Source organism: Castor canadensis, chromosome 11, assembly GCF_047511655.1.
Source record: "Castor canadensis chromosome 11, mCasCan1.hap1v2, whole genome shotgun sequence".
In the NCBI taxonomy this organism is placed as follows: domain Eukaryota; kingdom Metazoa; phylum Chordata; class Mammalia; order Rodentia; family Castoridae; genus Castor; species Castor canadensis.
Genome location: NC_133396.1, coordinates 13,241,588 through 13,260,876, shown reverse-complemented (window position 1 = coordinate 13,260,876; position 19,289 = coordinate 13,241,588). Strand labels below are relative to the sequence as shown.

The window sequence follows — 19,289 nt, the reverse complement described above, 5'->3', positions numbered from 1 at the left end:
TTATAGAACAAGGATGGGAGTGATATAAGAGCCTCAAACTTTTTGTGATCTATTTATAACACATGTGTGGGGGGAGGGGAAGGCGGCAAAGGAGACGTCCAGGAAATTCAGCAATTATATCAGGAGTCTTCCAGTAGCAATAATAAACTGCTTTGTGCTACTAAGAAAAATGTCTACCGAAGAAACCACCCACTGAGAATTTCACAACAGACCCCAGAAGCGGAGTAAATAATTAAAGAATGTAGGCCTGAGTTCCTTTCAAATTATGACACTTTATCTTCTATTTACAGAGATAAAAGTACACCAACAAGTGGTTTAATATTTAAGCTCATTTATATTTTCCTTTCCTTTTAGCAGAGAAAACCCACTTTGGTGGTGCCCACGTGAATCATCCACAATGGTCTCTGCAGTGCTCATCTTGTTCTTGAATTTTCTCTGCCATGCTTCTGTTGCAGGACGGAGTAAGTAAAAGCAACTTTGCTTTTGAAAAAGGAGTTAATATATCCAACTGTCTGGTATGTGCCAGGGATCAATTATGAGAGCTTTAAATTCAGAGTGGGTGCTAGAGACTGAATTGACATTTAGTCTTCAATATTGCTATGCTAAAAGCTCCTCCATATGATATTTAGCCAATTTAAGCCTTAATGCACTGGTCTGTAATAAATGAATAATAGTAATAACTACTTCAAATGGTCATTGAGAAGATTAGATGAAGTCTGACGTATGATAGTTATAATTAATAGCAGTGAATATTTTTCACTTGTGTGCTAGCTAAACTTAACCCTCCTTCCCTCCCTCCTTTCTTTTTAAATTTCTTTCCTTCTTTCCTTCCTCTTTTCCTTCCCTTCCCTTTCCTTTCTCTCTCTCTTTCTTTATTACTTTCCTTCCTTCCTTCCATCCTCCCCTTCTTTCTTTCTTTTCTTTTGCAAGGTTTCACTATATATCCCAGGCTGGCCTTGAACTCCAGCCTCAGCCTCTCAAATGCTAGGATTATAGGCATGTACCATCACACTCAACATTAGGTTTCTTTGTTTTTACATTTTTATTAGCATATATTAGTTATACAAGGGGCTTCATAATGACATTTACATATAAGTTTACAATGTGTCTTAATTAGATTCACCCCTCCATCACTCTCCCTCTTTCTTCCTCCTCACTTCTTAAAACAATTTCAGCAGGTTTTATTGTTTTATTTTCATACATATACACCCAGTACATTGACCATATTTGCCCTCCTTCACTCTCTCTGTTTACCCTCCCTCTCTCACTGGTATCCATCCCTGGACAGAACCTGTTTTGCCTTCCTGTTCTTCATTTTATAAAGTGTATAGTGATTGCTCAAGGGGTTTTATCTCGGTATTTCACACATGTATGTATTGTACTTTAATCAAATTAACCTCCTCTATTACTTTTTCTATTGTCCTGCTCCCCTATTATTCAATAGCTTTCAGTGTGTTTAATTATACTCCCTTTATACATGGATGCAATATAGTTTGATATTATTAATGATCATTTTCTTTTCCTCTCTTGCCTCTCTGTAGTCCTCTCAGATAGACCCACTGTTACAATCATATTCTGTCACTCTCTATGTATATGTATGTATGCACATGTATATGCATATATATGTATATAGGATCATATATATATTCATAATACATTTATCTCATAGGTCTAACTTCCACACATGAGGGAAAACATGTGACCTTTGTATTTCTGAACCTGACTTATTTCTGTTAACATGGTATTTCCAATTCCATCCATCTACCTGCAAACAACAATTTCATTCTTCCTTTTGTCTGAGTAATACTCCATTGCATAAATATACTATTCATTGGTTGTGGAGCATCTGGGATGTTTCCATAGCTTTGCTATTGTGAATAGGGCTGTAGTAAACATGGGTGTGCATGTAGCGCTGTTGTATCCTGGCTTACACTCCTTAGGGAATACAGCATTGAATTTCTTAACCTTCTGCTTTGTGATCAATTTCAGCATGTCCCCAGCCAGAAGATATACCATTTGCTGAAGTTGTCCCATTCAAAACATTCTACCTCACAGGCGAGCAGATAGTATACTCCTGCAAACCAGGCTATGTGTCCCGGGGAGGGATGAGACGGTTTACCTGTCCTCTCTCAGGAGTGTGGCCCATCAACACTCTGAAATGTACACGTAAGTCAGCACCTTCTCACCCCTCATTTGGATTTTGGACATTTGGAAGGGATTAACATGTTTTGTCATGCACAGGGTGCAGAGGGCCAGCAGGGACTATAAAGTAGGGGCAGAAGCAAGAGGGCCAGGAGGTTCTCCATTGGAGGAGAGAATAAGGACAATAGGTGCTATGTAGTGAGAAGGAGAAGGTCATATCCTGGAACTAAGGGAGGTTATAAAAAAGAGAGCTGAATTGATCAAAGAAGAGGAAAACATTATAGAAATAGAAACTCTGAAGCATAAACTCATGCGAAGACACACTTAGACAAAAAAAACTTGGGGAAGTTATCACATCATTGGACTTTGCCTCAAAATATAAACAGACTTAATTGTTACTAAAATGAATATAAATTTCATCTAAATTATATATATGTGTACATATTTACAATAAACTATAAATATTGTATATTAAATTGAAATATAAATTATGTATTTTACTATTGTTTTATTGCAAATAGTCATCTTTATTTATTCCTCAGAACATGGTTCTATGATAACATGCTAGCTTTATTTTTATAATCAAATGTTAAGCAATCAAACAGATTGAATTTCTGGCAATTATATGTAGAAGCTAACCAGTAAACATAGCTATATGGATCTGTCTGACCTCTCATTCTTGTGAGTATGTATACATGACCTTTTTCATGTAAGTGATTTAGTATGCTTTTTTATCTTAAAAATATCTAAACTTTTTTTGTTTTGGTGCTGGGGGTTGAATCCAGGGTGTCACTTATGCTAAGCAGGTACTCTACCATTGACCTACACCCCCAGATGGTAAGCATAATTTGTGTGATGAAAAATCACATCATCGGGGAAAATATTGATTTAAATCAGCCATAATTCTGGAATAATGTCATTTTCAAGTTATTTTCCATGTGTATATTTTCACAGCATTGCTTAGAGTATGGGTAATTTTTGTTTTTTTTTTTTTCACCAGCATATCATAAAGATTGACTAACTCTATAGTCCTCATAGTTCATATTTTATTGGGTGCATGTGAGTTAAATCGTCCTTTTACCTTGACTAATTAAAACAATCTTCCTACACTGAACATTTAGGCTGTCCAAATTCTGGTGTTAGCAGCAACAGCGTAATGAATACCTGCTGCGTAATCCTTGTCTTGGTTAGTTGCTTTCTTAGCATTCTAGTTACTAGCAGAATGATGGGAAGAAAGGGTGGGAATGAGTTTATCTATGTTTATGTAAATGGAAAATTCTACAAAGAGAAATTTACCCTTTTCTTTTTAATTTGCAGCCAGAGTATGTCCTTTTGCTGGACTCTTAGAAAATGGAGCTGTACGCTATACAACATTTGAATACCCCAACACGGTCAATTTTTCTTGTAATCCTGGGTAAGGCTTTTCATGAGGCTAAGCAGCTGAGAGACAGAACACATTTCCACGTTCTTAAGCTAAACGTCAAGATTGGTTCATATTTAACTTCTAACCTTTAGGTTGAACTTGGTGAATCCAAACCATTTTTAGTCTTGCTTTTAGTACATACTAATGGTGGTATTGAAGGGAGAGGATAAGGAGTGAAAAACAGTACTAATGCAATGTGAAGTCACCATTCTAATTTTTCTGTTCCTCATTAATTACTTATCTGAAGAGGTATATTGAAAGGATTGAACCTGGATGATACTTCTTTATAATCTTTAAGCCCAATCTTAGCATAGGATTAAAATACTTCAGAACTAAGACTTGGGTTTTAATTATAAGACTAACTTGATTGACTAACCTGGTTGTCTCTAGGAGCGAATTCTCTAGAGAAGGTTGGAAGCATATGATGTAGAACACATTGTTGTTAATCCTTAACATAGTGCAACATTCCTAAAAAGAAAATTCTTATGGTTGGTCATATAGGTCATCTGCCTTATGGGAAAAGACACCACTGCATCATTGTCGATAGCACATTGGTTGTACATTGGGACAAGATTTTATTGAGGATCTTTGTTTGGGAATGGAGTCTAAGAATCACTACATGCAAAAGAGAAATACAGTTCTTTCCCTAAAAACACCAATTTTCTTGTGGGTCCTATAACAAATGACCTTGAAAAAACTGGCTTCAAAGACAGAATGTTACATTTTTCATTGGCAATAAGCTGCATTGTTTTTATACATTTGTGTTAGTAGGTTTTAAGACAATGAACTGTAAGAATTATTCAGTTTGGTTTAGGTTTATCATCCTGAAAAAGACATGGTTCTTTGTTTTTTGTAAGAAGCAACTAACTTGGCCAACTGGTTGAAAATGAGAGAGTTACGAGGGTAGCTTTTATACTCATCAGCTTTGGAAACCTCCAGTGACTCACCCAGCATTGGTTGGGGCACTAAGATGAGTGTTAAGATCCTGAGGAAATCAGCATCAAAAGATGGGAAAGAAGTCAACAGTATTATTGTTGGGTGCAGTGGTGCAAGACTATAGTTCCAGCTATGGTGAGGTTGACGGGGGAGGAACCCTTCAGCTCAGGAATTTGAGGGCAGACTCGATCTTAAAAAAAAAAAAAGAAGTAGAGGCTGAGGTGGGGGTGTAGTTCAGTGATAGAGCTTATGCTTAGCATGCAGAAGCCCCTGAGTTCAAATAACACTTGAGATGCCAATGATAGATTATTTTGCTGTTTGATAGATTGAACTTTCCTCTTCAGGTTTTATCTGAATGGAACTAATTCTGCTAAATGCACTGAGGAAGGAAAATGGAGTCCGGAGCTTCCTGTCTGTGCTCGTGAGTCTATGAGTCCCACTTACGGGTAGAATGAGCAGTTGGTTTGTCTCAAAATTTCCTATTTTTAACTCATTGTCCCACATCCCAGAAACTGCTCAGATCATCTGAGCAAGGAGATGGTTGGTTACTCTGTGTTGGAGGATGAAACAACCTACTCTGGAATGACAGAGGAAAGCATTTTACTTATGAACATATTTTGCTTCCTTTACCTGGTAGAGCTCAGAATTGCTGGTTTAACTACAAGGGCTTGGATAGGTCTAGCATTGCTCCAGCAAGGATTGTCACAGTTTGATTAGGACTCAAAGCCAGGCCCTTGAGCATGCTAGGTGTATCCTCTACCACTGTGCAACATCCCACCCCTGACTAGAACTTCTGCAAGCAGTGAAATCAAACATCTTCTATGGAACCTCATTCATTCATCCATTCATTCATTCTTTTACATCGTTGAATGATCTAGGATATGCCAGACCCTGCTCTCAACACCGAGGCTATACGGCCGTAGGAGGCAGCTCTTCCCTGAGGGAGTGAGTCTAGTGAAGGAGACTGTAAGCTAAGAGCACATGCAAGGCCTTGCATCCTAGGAACTGACTGGGATTCCTTCAGTAGTCTCTGATGGCTTATTCCAGCGGAGCAGTCAGGGGCAGCTCTGGGTCTGCTTCTACAGGAAGGAAGTTCTCCTGTTTCCTAACTTGTGATTATGTAAGTCTCATCTTTGACCAGGAGGCCCAGGTGTCACAGTAATGAGTAAAGCAATTCAAAATAAATACTAACTGAAGCAAAGCCAAACTTCCCTCCAAAGGTTTTGTTTTGATTTTCACTCAGGGCCTTGTACTTGCCTCTACTACTTGAACTATACCCCAGTCCTTTTGCTTTTTAGTTTATTTTCCAGGTATGGTTTTGTACTTTTGCCTAGATCAGCCTTGGACCAGGATCCTTCTACTTCCACTTCCCATTTGGCTGGGATTATGGGTGTGTGCCACCACAACTGCCCCTCGAAAAGTTTTTAAAATTAAATTAGAGTTTTTCACCCAGCAGTTGGAACCACTACGGCTCTTGTAGTTTTCCTCTTAAACAGCTGAATATCAGTCCTGTAAATTTACCTTTCCTTTTTAGTTCAATCTAATATGAAGAAGTATGTCTCCTACTTTAATGTACATACGAATCACCTGGGCATCCTGTTTAAGTGTGGATCTGATTCATGCATCTAGGTAGCCCTAACCTTCCTCATCTCTAATAAGCTCAGAAGCAATGCTCATGTTTCTGGTCCATGGACTGCACTTTGAAAAGCAAGGATGCAAATAATTCAAGTTAAATCATATTTTTGGATGGCACTATCTTTATGTTAGTATAACTCTCCCTGAACTTGTAGATACTCCACATTTTGTCAGGATAGGGTGATAAACCACTGCTGTGTTTCTGGGTCCTTGAGGCTACATGTATAAGCCCCTATATAGAGTTCAAAAACAGGAAGTATTTAGTGGAAATAAGCAAACAAGTAGAACTAGTAATGAAACTCAGATGTCTCAACTTTGTACCAAGCGCTGCCACCAGGCATTATTTCAGCAGTGTCCTCTACACATTTGCCTTCCAGAAACATCTTCCAAGGTAGCATTTAGATCAAACATTTTATGGAAACCTAACCACTGTGTTGTTGCAAAGACTTAAATTCATTTCATTTTTTGGTTTTTGACTGGTTAGTACATCTGATTCAGGATCTTACTTTCTTATTTGACCTCTCTAATTGACTGGTTTTTGCCCTGTAATTGAATCAAATTTTGCATTTTCTCAAGTTCATTTTTGGGTTTTCTTTTTTTCTGAAAAGAGGATATTTTTTAAAACCTCATCTATTTTCATAGAAATGATAGTTCTTTCTTTTTCTAGCCATAAGCTGCTCTCCACCACCAATACCTAAGTTTGCAACACTGAGTATATATAAGCCAACAGCTGGAAACAATTCCCTGTACAGGGACACAGCAGTCTTTGAGTGTTTGCCACACCATGCTATGTTTGGAAATGGTACAGTTACCTGCACAGCATATGGAAATTGGACTGCATTACCAGAATGCAGGGGTAAGTGAATGCTACGACAGAATAATTATGGTACCATGGAGTCTCATTTTTGAAAACTATTGAAAATTTGAACTATTGTGGAATATTTCAAATATTGAAACAATATTTCATTCGACAAGTGTTTACTGAGCATGTACCATGTGCAAGACAGTGTGCTTGGCACTGAGGGTGAATGAGATCTTCTGATTTGAAGTGAATTAAATATGCAATTCACTGAATTGAGCTGCCTGAGAAGGCTTCTTAGAGGCAAGGACCCTTGAAAAGGGCCTTAGAGGAGGAATGGAGGATGAGGGAAAGGCATGCCACACAGGGGCACAGCACTAAGTCATAGAGGCATGAGAGACAACTAGAATATTTCTGCTAGGCTGGTGAAGAGAAACCTAGTTTAGGAGATGAAAGTAAAAACCGAGTTGCAGCCAATTGTTGTAAGTCTTTACAATCTACCTAAATTTAAGAATTATGCAGTGTTTGGTTTTTGTGTTAATTGTGACAGTTTTTCCTCTTTTAACTTGATCTGTCCTTACTATCTTTAGGTTTGTCTGTTGCACAACAAGTAGACAAATTATAGAGTTTATCATGTGTGCAAGGAGTTATTCTAAAGACTGTTAACTTCTCCAGTGGTAGAAATTAGAGGTGTCTGTTGAATTATTAAAAACATAAGTGATTTTTAACATGGGGGAACTACCAATAATTATAATAGCTAGCACCACTGTGGGACAGGCCCTGGTTTCCTTCTGCATAAGTGTCATCCCACTTAACTCTTCCCAATACTAAGCAGTGGGTTCTTTATCCCCTTTTTGACCCCTTGCCTGATGTATTGGCTATTAATATGTATGACATTGACTCTTTCTTTCTCCATAGACAGGTCCCTTTTTGTGTCCCTTAATCATCTGAAAATAAATCGACATCATGACACTTACCTATAAATACTTCAGCATGATTATAATAAGATCAAGGACATTCTGTTTCATCACTGTACTCAGGCCATTTAACATGGTTTGAATTATTAATAATAATTTAAATAATTATAATGTAAACAATCAACAATAACATCATGCAAATTTTATTTCACATGCAATCTTTTCCAGCTGACCCAGAAGCATATCTTATGTATATGTGTTGTATTTTATTTTATGTAGGGTCTAACTAACATAACTTCCATGTGTTGTCCTCTTAATTAAGAATGATCACCAGCTTCTTTTGTTACCTTTTATTGATATTTTTGAAGAATACATGCTATTTGCTTGTAATATGTACAAGAATCTGAATTTGTTTGGTTATTTTCTCATAATTAGCTTCAGGTTAAACATTTTTGTTAAAAATACATTCTGTCACACCAGGGGGCACATAGTGTCAGCTGGTCCATCAGTGTTCATGCTTAGCGTGATCCCTTTGCTAAATGAAGTACGCCAGATCATCTTTTGGTAAAGGTACCTCTTTTTCTTCAAAATTAGTAAGTGACCTTGAGAGATACTTTGAGACTGTATGACTGTCCACTCTAGCAGTCATTTTAGGATCCATTGGTGATCCCTGACACCAATAATGTCATTGTTGGTTATGAAACAATGGCTTTTTAATTCTGTCTTCCCTTCAACATTTATTAGCTGGAATTTCTCAATGGAGAAATTCACTATGTTGTTAATATTATTATAGACCCACCAGTCCTTTTTTACTCAATGTATGGCAGAACCAAAACTGAGCCAGTCTGACTCTGGAGTCTGTACTTGTGGCTCCCTCAAAAAACTGCATCCCAAGCTAACACTGTGCTCCTGGCTCCAGTCTTGCTTCCTTGTCCTGCGGTAGGTAGGGTTTATGAGTTTGGAGCTTTGCTACTGAGGACCTTCAGGAGGCTAGGAAGCATCACTGTTTTTCTTAGACATTTCTTAAATATTTCATGCTGCTTTCTTCCACAGTCAGAAGACAGCAAGAGTGATGAGGTTTAACATTTCAAAGTCAGATAATGCTGTATTAAGTGTGCATGGGGGTGCATTCTTTATTTTTTAGTTTTACGATTTGTTCATTGAAAGGAAGACTTTTGTCCTCCTCTTTCAAACCCACCATCTTAGAACTGTGGAAATCATAAGGAAATCATTTTTTACCTTATGTGACCTTATGTAATATGTGAAAGTCCAGAGGACTTAGCAGAGTGTCATTATTTATTATTTATTTTGAAAGCATGTTTTCTTTTTTTAAATAACCAGGGTCCTATAAGTATAAGAGAATGGGGTCCCAGGAATTGCACAAGGTACCTAGACATTGCATTCTGCTCACAGGCACACACAGTGATTCAATGGCTTAAGGGAGATGAGAATGTAACCATTTCATAACTACCAGGCAATGCTACTATTTATTACTAATATGTCTTATTGAATAAACTTTTTAGAAATAAAATGCCCATTCCCATCAAGACCAGACAATGGGTTTGTGAATTATCCTGCAAAACAAGCACTTCTTTACAAGGATAAAGCCACATATGGTTGCCACGATACATATACCCTGGATGGCCCAGAAGAAATAGAATGCACTAAACTGGGAAACTGGTCTGCCCAGCCAAGCTGCAAAGGTATGGAAATAGAAGTGAAATCGTATGAAGTTTTCTGAATTTACCCAGTGGATCACCTTTACCTGCTATTTTCTTGTTCTATTCAATTTCCACTTGTTACTCAGACCCTGATTCAGATTATTGGTATGTGAGAGGCTTTAGGACTCTTCACTTGTACATGGGGAAGCCTCATGTTTAGGAAGTTTGCTTGGCATTCAGATGAAGGAAATAAATAGCTCCTTGGTAAGCATTGATGATAAGGTGGAAGGTCATGTGGGCTGCCTAGTTTGCCTCTAAATCTCTGACTCTGAGCATCCTTTTCTTGGTCGCTTCTTGTTGCAAAATCCAACTACACATTCAAATTAGTTCAAGGGAATGGGTACTTGTTATGAAAAAGGAGAAATGGAGATGAGGAAATGAAATACAACTGGTTCTTGGAGCATTGAAACCAAAAGTCAGAACTATTGCTACTCTTTCCCTAGCTCAGAGACCCGTCTGTCTCTATGTCTGTTTACTTGAACTCAACTTGAGTCTACAGCAGGATCTCTCAGCTAAAGGATTCATCACCAGCCGGAATCTTTTTCCTGAAAATGTTGGGTCCTTTGAGTTAGGTCTCTGTTTTTGATCTAGCCATTGTCATGCTATGGAAAGCACAACAACCTAGTACTTTATCTCTGCTCAGGTTGCTGTGGGCTGAAAAGTTAAAGCAGAAAAAGGAAACTGGATACAGTAGGCAAAATGATGAATGACTAGTATTTTAGGTTGGAATTCTCCAGAAGCAGAGTATGAGACAGGCATTCAATTGATTTATTAGGTGAGTATCTACGAAGAAAGATAGGGAGGGAGGAGGACTATTGGGTAGGACACTAATTCTTGAAACTCACTCTGAAGCAGAGTCCCCTAGAGGACTTGTTTAAGCTCAGATTTCTGGACTCCACTCTCAGAGTTTCTGATTTGATAGATCTGGTATAGAACCTGGCAATTTGTATTTCGACCAAATTCCCTGGTTTCAAACTAAGGATGTGGTCTTAGACAGAGTATAACTTCACTTTGATAGCAGTAGGAGCTCTGGAATATGAATTCTCCCCCAGAATTAATCATAGTAAGAGATCTGTGACTTGTGTCCCCTTGTCAGTTGGTCATTGGCTATGGGCTGCTCCCCTCTATCCCTCCCACCCACTCTGGAGGTGGTTTGCATAACCTCCTGGGAGAAGTGGTTCTCCTTGGGCTAAAGGCAAATTTCTGAGAGAGGGTCATTTGTGAACTATCAGCAGCCCTCACTCACAGGGGCTGGTTGATGGATGCACCAGCTCCATCAATGGAATCTCAGTGGGGCAGTATAGGCCTGCATGAAGAAGTTATTTTTTTGCTGAAGCTGAGAACCTGATGCTTTTGTTCTGATTTGATGCTTTTGCTCTTACTGTAGGGGAAGAAAAGGCCTTCCTGGAAGCCATGTGTAGTGGTTCTATTGACAGTGAATGCCTATTAGCAATCATATCGACATGACTCACTGTGTACATTCCTGGAACCCCCTTGTCTTGACCCATTTGTTTGAGGGGTTCTTATCTACTGGTTCAAAAGCTATATTCTCTTTGAGGTTTGCTGAACTCTTAAGTCTTGACTACAAATATTCTTTCTTTCAGCATCTTGTAAATTATCTGTTAAAAAAGCCACTGTCCTATACCAAGGAGAGAGAGTCAAACTTCAGGAGCAGTTTAAGAATGGAATGTTGCATGGTGATAAAGTTTCTTTCTTCTGCAAAAACAAGGAAAAGAAGTGTAGCTATACAGAGGAGGCTCAGTGCATAGATGGCACCATTGAGATCCCCAAATGTTTCAAGGGTAAGTCTACACTGGAGTGTTCCACTAGGATTTCCACTTGCTCCTAACTTTATTATATAATGACTGTAAGAAGTTATAGCCATTTGGCAACTGGGTTTTAAAAAAAGGGGTGACAGGGAGAAACAATTAGATAAAGCAGGGGGCTGCTTATAGTGTCTCAAACATTTTTCTCTCCAATTCTTTTCCTTAAACCCAGGATTGAGCTGGAGGCATGGCTCAAGTGACAGAGCACCTGCCTACCAAGTGTGAGGCTCTGAGTTCAAACCCTAGTGCCACCAAAAAAACTCATGATTGTGGTTTTATTTAGTGGATATTGAAGTGAAGTATGCCTCCTTGTGTAATGTCAGGTTAAGTTGAACAAATAATACTAAATCAAATATTGCATAATAAAAGTATTTAACACCTCTTGGTCCCAAATTATAAAATACTCATGGGATGGTGTTTGGTCTGTAGACCTCCTAATATTTTTTCCCTACCCTCAGCAATGCCTAATTTGAAAGAAATTCTTTTTTTTTTCTTTTTCAGTACCGAGGCTTGAACTCAGGTCCTTCACCTTGACCCATTCCACCAGCCCAATTTTTGGTGATAGGGTTTTTTGAGATAGGGTCTCGCAAACTGTTTGCCTGGGTTGGCTTTGAACTGTGATCCTCCTGATCTCTGCCTCCTGAGTAGTTAGGATTACAGGTGTGAACCACCTGTGCCTGGCTGAAAGGAATTCTTTAGGGCAAAGTATTCATTTGAGCAAAATATTTTAAGGAAGATGATACTATGTTTGTGTGTGATAAGGAAGTATACATACAACAGTTAGCATTTACAACTAAATGCTCACCTTTTAATGTTTCAGATTTAGGGTTTAAGTATTTTTGTTGCTAGGAAGGAAGAACCCGCCAGAGACTGAAGCTAATATTGGCTTTAAGTTTAAAAATGTTACAAGAATGTTGAAGACTCTAAATTGGCAGCTGGGAAGAGGACAATTGAGAGCAGATGGAGATAAGAAGAGAGGTGCTTGAGAAGTGGCCAACTAAAGAGAAAGAGGGAAATGCTAACTGATTATTAATACTCCCTCATAGGGTTGGTTTGATGTATGATATGGAATAAGTGCTTAACCAATAACATCATTATAACTACAAATAGAACTGCTTTGAATGAATTATTATTATTCAAGAGATAGCAGAACCCTGGTGAGATATTAAAATTGACAAAGTGCGATAAGCCTTGTAGAAAGCAGTAGAAAATATACTAGAAGAAGATAATTAAAAAACACACACACACAAATAGTGCTTTGTTGATGTATTTCTCCAGGCTGTTCTTCCTTAGAGTCTTCAAACAGATGTAGTACTCTTGGTGCACTGGAGAATAAATAAAGGGCTGATTTTTAAAATCTTGATTGTAAGAGTGTATAAAAGCTTTCATTTTCTCTGTTGGAAATGAATGCCTTATTATTGCACATATATTTTCTCCCGTCACGTAAACTTCACACTAAATGGCTTTGTTCATATAATTAAATTTATTCCATACATTTGTAAAATGTATTTGATTGATTTACCTATTTAAGAAATAATTGTTTCTCTTATCTTTTTTTTCTTCCCCAACAGAGCATAGTTCTTTGGCTTTTTGGAAAACGGATGCATCAGACGTAAAGCCATGCTGAAGTCATCTTCAAAATTAAATGTCAGATTTGTATCTCTGTTTGTCCAAGGAATCCAATGGAAGTGGAAAAATAAAGTTGCTGAAATTGTTGCCCTAGTCATTTCAGCATCACTCCTTATGGTGGATTACTTTTAGTTAGGTTATCTGGTTAAGAAACTCAAATATTTGGAATATCATCATCTCATGACTGTGAAGTAGAAAGTATAAACAGTTGAGTAACCCAGTTCCACCTGCATAATCCTATTCTCAAATACTTCACCTAAAATACTTGCAATGTAATGTTTTTTACAGACTGGTGTATAGAACCCCAAATCAGTATCACCTGTGTACTTACTGCAAAGAAAAAAATGCTGTGTCCCAGAATTTCTGAGGATGGCCCGACATCTGCATTAATGATACAATTCCCAGATGATTCTTGTGCTTCCTCAAGTTTGGGAAACATCCACATCAATGAATAATCATGAACTCTCAGGTCAATAGAACTGAACTGGAGTCTTTGATGTTGGATTTACATGATGCCAAAAAATCTTTCCTTACCCACCAGGATTCCAAGATCATCATTAACCTCACTTCTTTGCATATGTCCAACTCCTTTGCCCTTCTCTTTTCCCATAGTACCTGCTGGTCAAACTCACCCAAGACTCTGCCTGTCTTCTTTATGCCTGACCTGAACAGCTGAATGTTGTTGGGAAAAAAAAGGAAAAAAAAGTCACAATCATATTGACAGGTCCAAGTTTAAATTCATGGACATAAACCTGGTATTGGTCCTCAGCTCTGTCCAGTTATTCTGCCATATTTCTCTAGTTTGTTCACTCCCTCACTGTCCAAAGTGGCCATTTCTTTTTGGATCCCTCCTCAGTTCACCTTCCTACTTGATTTCTTCACTTGCCTGTGAGGGAATCAACTGGGCTGGCCACAGCAGTAAAGATATATAATGAGGATTTTCATTGGCATTTGTTGAGTGGTTATTTAGGATCTTTCCACTACAGACCCAAGTTCCAGGCTTTTTGTTCAATCTCTGAGGCATCTCAATAAACACTCTCACAATCAGGCTTTTCTCTTTCTACACAATTACCATTCTCTACTTGGATCAATGAAGACATATTAATCCAGAATTTTTGAAGTCCTACAGCTCAGCTTATACCCATAAAGGAACATAATGGATGGGGAATTATTTAAATGCTTATTATTTATGTCTTATCTCAAGGTTATAACTAATATGGCATAGAACAAATAAGAATGGATGGCACTTGGACTGGTGTTGGTGATAGAGGGTCAGGGCTGGAAGCCCCCTGATGTTCCAATTGCTAGATGTTGAGAAAGTGGGGGGAGAATCCCATTAGAGGAGTTGCTGGTGTGGTGGCTGGCACTCACAGCATTGGTTAACAGCTGTTTACCAGCTGCTATAGAAACTTCTCAATATTTTAATAGCCTGTGCAGTCTTATTGGTATGCCCTGCCATGCATGCTTATAAGACAGATTTGGAACAGTTTAATAATGTTGAAAGAATGCACACAACATCAAAATAAAGTACACATACCAATACCAAAACTAAACAAAAAGCACACAGACATTACATTTTTTATATGTTTTAGGAGGGGAGAGATGTACCCAGAACCCAAAATGTGTCAATAATTGTAAATGATCTCTGCTGAAACATGAGTTCTTATACATTGGATGTATGGTTTTAATTATGTGAAGAAAGAAAAATCTATGAGCCGAATTGTATCTCGTAATGGACAACTGGTAATGAATATTTTTGTTTTTATTTCTGCAAAAACACACAGAAAAGTTCCATAAATGAATGTTTCTGAAATCAGTATTAATCTAGATAAAGCATTTCAACAGATTCTTTTTACTTTAGAAATTTTCAATTTTAGGCTATCGATCAAATACTTAATAGTAGATTGTATTGAATGATCTCAGAAGAAAATAGAAGCCCAAAATGTAAAATTTTTTGAAAGTGTAAGAAAAGGTAAGTGAAATAATTTACCTGATATTCAATAGATATTTGTATTTTTTGACACTTTCGCAGAAGGCATACTGTGGGTGACAAAGTGTCCAAGTGTGCATTAATGGCTTTGATTGCACACCCTAATAATACTGTTAAGCACTATTAATCTTTGGACTGTTTTTACCCAAGTTCTTTTTGAGGAGCTGGCTGACTGCTTTTTCCAACCTTTCCTCTCTCAATCTCTATTCTTCATGGATAGAAGATATAGAGTAATCAGTGTGTTAGTTAAAAATAACATAGCAAATTGAAACAACAGCATTTATTATTTTAAGGTTCCTGTGGGTCAAGAATCTGGGTACAGCTTAACTGGAGGCCTCTCATCTCAGATCTGTCATGAGTTTGTAGTCAGGCTGTTGACCAGGGTTGCTGTTTCATCTGATGACTCAAGTGTGGTAGTAGTCACTTGCAGGTTCAGTTGGTGGTTGTTGTCATGACTCTATCTCTATGGCCTCTTGGAGGAGAACTCAATTTTTCTTGCAGGCTATCAGTGGACTCTCTGATCTTATATTATCAATTATCCACACTTTCTGTGAGGACTTACAGTATGTAACATCTCTATAATCATTGACAATGAGCATGGCTCAGTTCTCAGCAGGAAGGGAAGGTACCTGAGTGATCCTACTCTTACTGAGCCTCTCCACATAATGATCCAGGTTTCACTTGAGTATAAAAGAGGCTCTATGATCAACCTTTGGAATTCTTTCATACCTCAGCTTGTGTATTATCAATTGAATTATAAGAAGAATCTCCCTGACTGTGTAACATCTAGTCTGAGATGATCCCCAGTGATTTTTTTTTTGCCTCTGGGTATCCATGATATTGTGTAGTCTCCTTCATTGATATTGTGTAGTCTCCCACATTGTGTAGTCTGCCTAAAAATGGAGAGTGACTTCCAAGGCTAAGTCAAGAAAAACTTTGCCACTTTTCCCTGCTTTAATCCCTACACCAAGTATTAAAAATATAGAAGAAAGAAAAAGAAAGAAAACAGGTTGTAGGGAGTGTATGTTTGTGTGTGACAGTTTATGAATGTGTTTGGTGTGCAAGTGTTCTCTTATGTGTGTGTTTAAGTGCATATGTGTTATGCATGGCATGCATGTGTATATGAGTGTGTATATAGTTTAAATGCTTGTGCTCTTTGTGTATGTGAATATGTGCCTCTGTGTATGTGTGTGTGTGTGTGTGTGTGTGTGTGTGTGATTAGTTCTTTGTGTGTTATTGCTACCTCCTAGTGGCATTTATTGCATTTCAAAGTGCTCACAAAAGAGTTGGAAAGCCCAGCATGTTAGTGCAGGTCTGTAATCCTAGCACTTGGGAGACTGAAGCAGGAGGATTCTTGAGTTCCAGGCCAGCCTGAGCAAAGTTAGTGAGGTCTTATCTCTAAAACAAAATACAAATAAAAAAGGCAGGAGGCGTAGCTAGCAAACAAGTCCTTGGTACTGCAAAAGAAAAAAATGTTGGGAAAAAAGACTTGATATCGAAGTATCCTTGTGTCAGTCTCTGGGCAATTTTTTTCACATACAGTATCATCTCAATGGTTTCATAAGGAAGATAAAGAAACTGACAGCAAAGAAGTTTTGTAACTTGGTTTATTTGTATCACACAGCTAATAAGTGAGAGAAACAAATACCCAAACTAGAGAACTATGTCTTTTGTACCATTCTTATACTTGTAGTTAAGCTATGACTTCACCCAGTGGCTTCCTTGAAATAATTGTACTCTAAAGTTGGAATTTTGCAGTCTAGTGCTGGAACAGGTTGGTGGAAAGGATCATTGTACAGATGAGAGTGGGGAGCACCCTATTATCTGGTTGCTAGCTGGCAATGGGCAATGTGTATATTAAAGGGCAGGAAGGAATGAGAGTCATTTTATCTCTACCAATAGCCTTTAGCATGAATTGTCCCAAGAAGAGAGGACTGACAGCAGAAGTGGGAACGGAATGGTGAATACTGCTTAGTTCTGGCATAAGGAAGGAATCCAGAATCACTGTGTTAAAAGCAGTGATTCTTCTTTTTTCAGTAGTGAAGAAAATGTGCCTCTGAAACCTTGGTTTCTACTGTCTTTATACTATTTGTGGTATAATTTATACTTTTGTGGTCTCTAAATAGAAAGTTCTGAACCATTTCCCATCCAATTTAAGGAATTTAGTGGCTATGAGATGTACTGATTTTTATCTCTTATGTGTTTATACAATAATAATAATGCAGCAATTCATGGTATTATAAATTATTTTCCATCTAGAAGCTAAGTCATTCAAGTATTTCATTCTAATGATGACAGAGTGTCTTAATAATGCAAAACAGTGTACATTAACAGAAGCAAAGACAAAAACCACTTGATCATTTCAATAGATGCAGAAAAAGCCTTTGATAAGATCCAACACCCTCTCATGATAAAAGCTCTAAGAAAACTAGGAATAGAAAGAAAGTACCTCGACATTATAAAGCTATATATGACAAACCTACAGCCAGCATTGTACTTAACAGTGAAAAACTGAAACCATTCCCTCTAAAATCAGGAACCAGACAAGGATGCCTGCTATCCCCACTCCTGTTCAACATAGTCCTGGAATTCCTAGCTAGAGCAATTAGGCAACAAGAGGGAGTAAAAGGAATACAAACAGGTAAAGAACCTGTCAAAATATCCCTGTTTGTAGATGATATGATCCTATACCTTAAAAACACAAAAAACTCTACTCAAAAGCTTCTAGACACCATCAACAGCTATAGCAAAGTAGCAAGATATAAAATCAACATAGAAAAATCATTAGCATTTCTATACACTAATAATGAAAAAACTGAGAAAGAATATATGAAAGCAATTCCATTTACAATAGACTCAAAAAAAAATCAAATACCTAGAAGTAAACTTAACAAAGGATGTGAATGACCTCTACAAGGAAAACTATAAACTCCTGTAGAAAGAGATTGAGGAAGACTATAGAAAGTGGAGAGATCTCCCATGCTCATGGATTGGTAGAATCAACATAGTAAAAATGTCTATACTTCCAAAAGCAATCTACATGTTTAATGCAATTCCCATCAAAATCCCAATGACATTCATCAAAGAGATTGAAAAATCTACTGTTAAATTTATTTGGAAACATAAGTGACCACAAATAGCCAAGGCAATACTCAGCAAAAAGAACAACGTTGGAGATATCACACTACCTGACTTCAAATTTTATTACAAAGCAATATCAATGAAAACAGCATGTACTGGCACAAAAACAGACATGAAGACCAGTGGAACAGAATAGAGGACCCGAATATGAAGCCACACAACTATAACCAACTTGTCTTTGACAAAGGAGCTAAAAATATACGATGGAGAAATAGCAGCCTCTTCAACAAAAACTGCTGGGAAAACTGGTTAGCAGTCTGCAAAAAACTGAAACTAGATCCATGTTTATCACTCTATACCAATTATTAACTCAAAATGGAACAAGGACCTTAATATCAGACCCCAAACTCTAAAGTTGGTACAGGAAAGAGTAGGAAATACTTTGGAACTAATAGGTATAGGCAAGGACTTTCTCAATGGAACCCCAGCAGCTCAGCAACTAAGAGATAGAATAGACAAATGGGACTTCATAAAACTAAAAAGCTTCTGCTCAAAAAAAAAAAGGTCTCTAAACTGAAGAGAACACCCACAGAGTGGGAGAAAATATTTGCCAGCTACACATTAGACAAGGACTGATAACCAGAATATATAGGGAACTCAAAAAAACTAAACTTGCCCAAAACTAATGAACCAATAAAGAAATGGGCAAGTGAACTAAACAGAACTTTCTCAAAAGAAGAAATTCAAATGGCCAAAAAACACATGAGAAAATGCTCACCATCTCTAGCCATGAAGGAAATGCAAATCAAAACCACACTAAGATTCCACCTCACCTCTGTTAGAATAGCCATCATTAGCAACACCACTAACAATAGGTGTTGGCAAGGATGTGGGGAAAAAGGAACCCTCTTACACTGCTGGTGGGAATGCAAACTAGTACAACCACTCTGGAAAAAAATTTGGAGGCTACTTAAAAATCTAAACATAGATCTGCCATATGATCCAGCAATACCACTCTTGGGGATATACCCAAAAGACTGTGACACAGGTTACTCCAGAGGCATCTGCACACCCATGTTTATTGCAGCACTATTCACAATAGTCAAGTTATGGAAACTGCCAAGATGCCCCACTATTGATGAATGGATTAAGAAAATGTGGTATCTATACACAATAGAATTTTGTGCAGC

At 37.7% G+C, this 19,289-nt stretch overlaps 1 protein-coding gene across 1 annotated transcript; it reads left to right on the top strand.

The window, feature by feature from the left end:
• Nucleotides 1-303: 303 nt before the first annotated feature.
• On the top strand, nucleotides 304-13,115 carry Apoh (apolipoprotein H). The gene is made up of 8 exons (XM_020170113.2): nucleotides 304-461; nucleotides 1,990-2,166; nucleotides 3,460-3,556; nucleotides 4,846-4,922; nucleotides 6,804-6,992; nucleotides 9,376-9,555; nucleotides 11,178-11,375; nucleotides 12,971-13,115. Exons 1-8 carry the CDS (start codon nucleotides 398-400, stop codon nucleotides 13,024-13,026), a joined length of 1,038 nt encoding a protein of 345 aa, XP_020025702.1. The 5' UTR covers nucleotides 304-397; the 3' UTR covers nucleotides 13,027-13,115.
• Nucleotides 13,116-19,289: the final 6,174 nt, after the last annotated feature.

Coding starts and splice junctions, on each gene's coding strand:
- Apoh (XM_020170113.2), top strand. CDS start 398: ATGGTCTCTGCAGTGCTCATCTTGTTCTTGAATTTTCTCTGCCATGCT. Junction 4,923..6,803: donor GGAGCTTCCTGTCTGTGCTC/GTGAGTCTATGA, acceptor TTCTTTTTCTAG/CCATAAGCTGCTCTCCACCA. Junction 9,556..11,177: donor TGCCCAGCCAAGCTGCAAAG/GTATGGAAATAG, acceptor TCTTTCTTTCAG/CATCTTGTAAATTATCTGTT.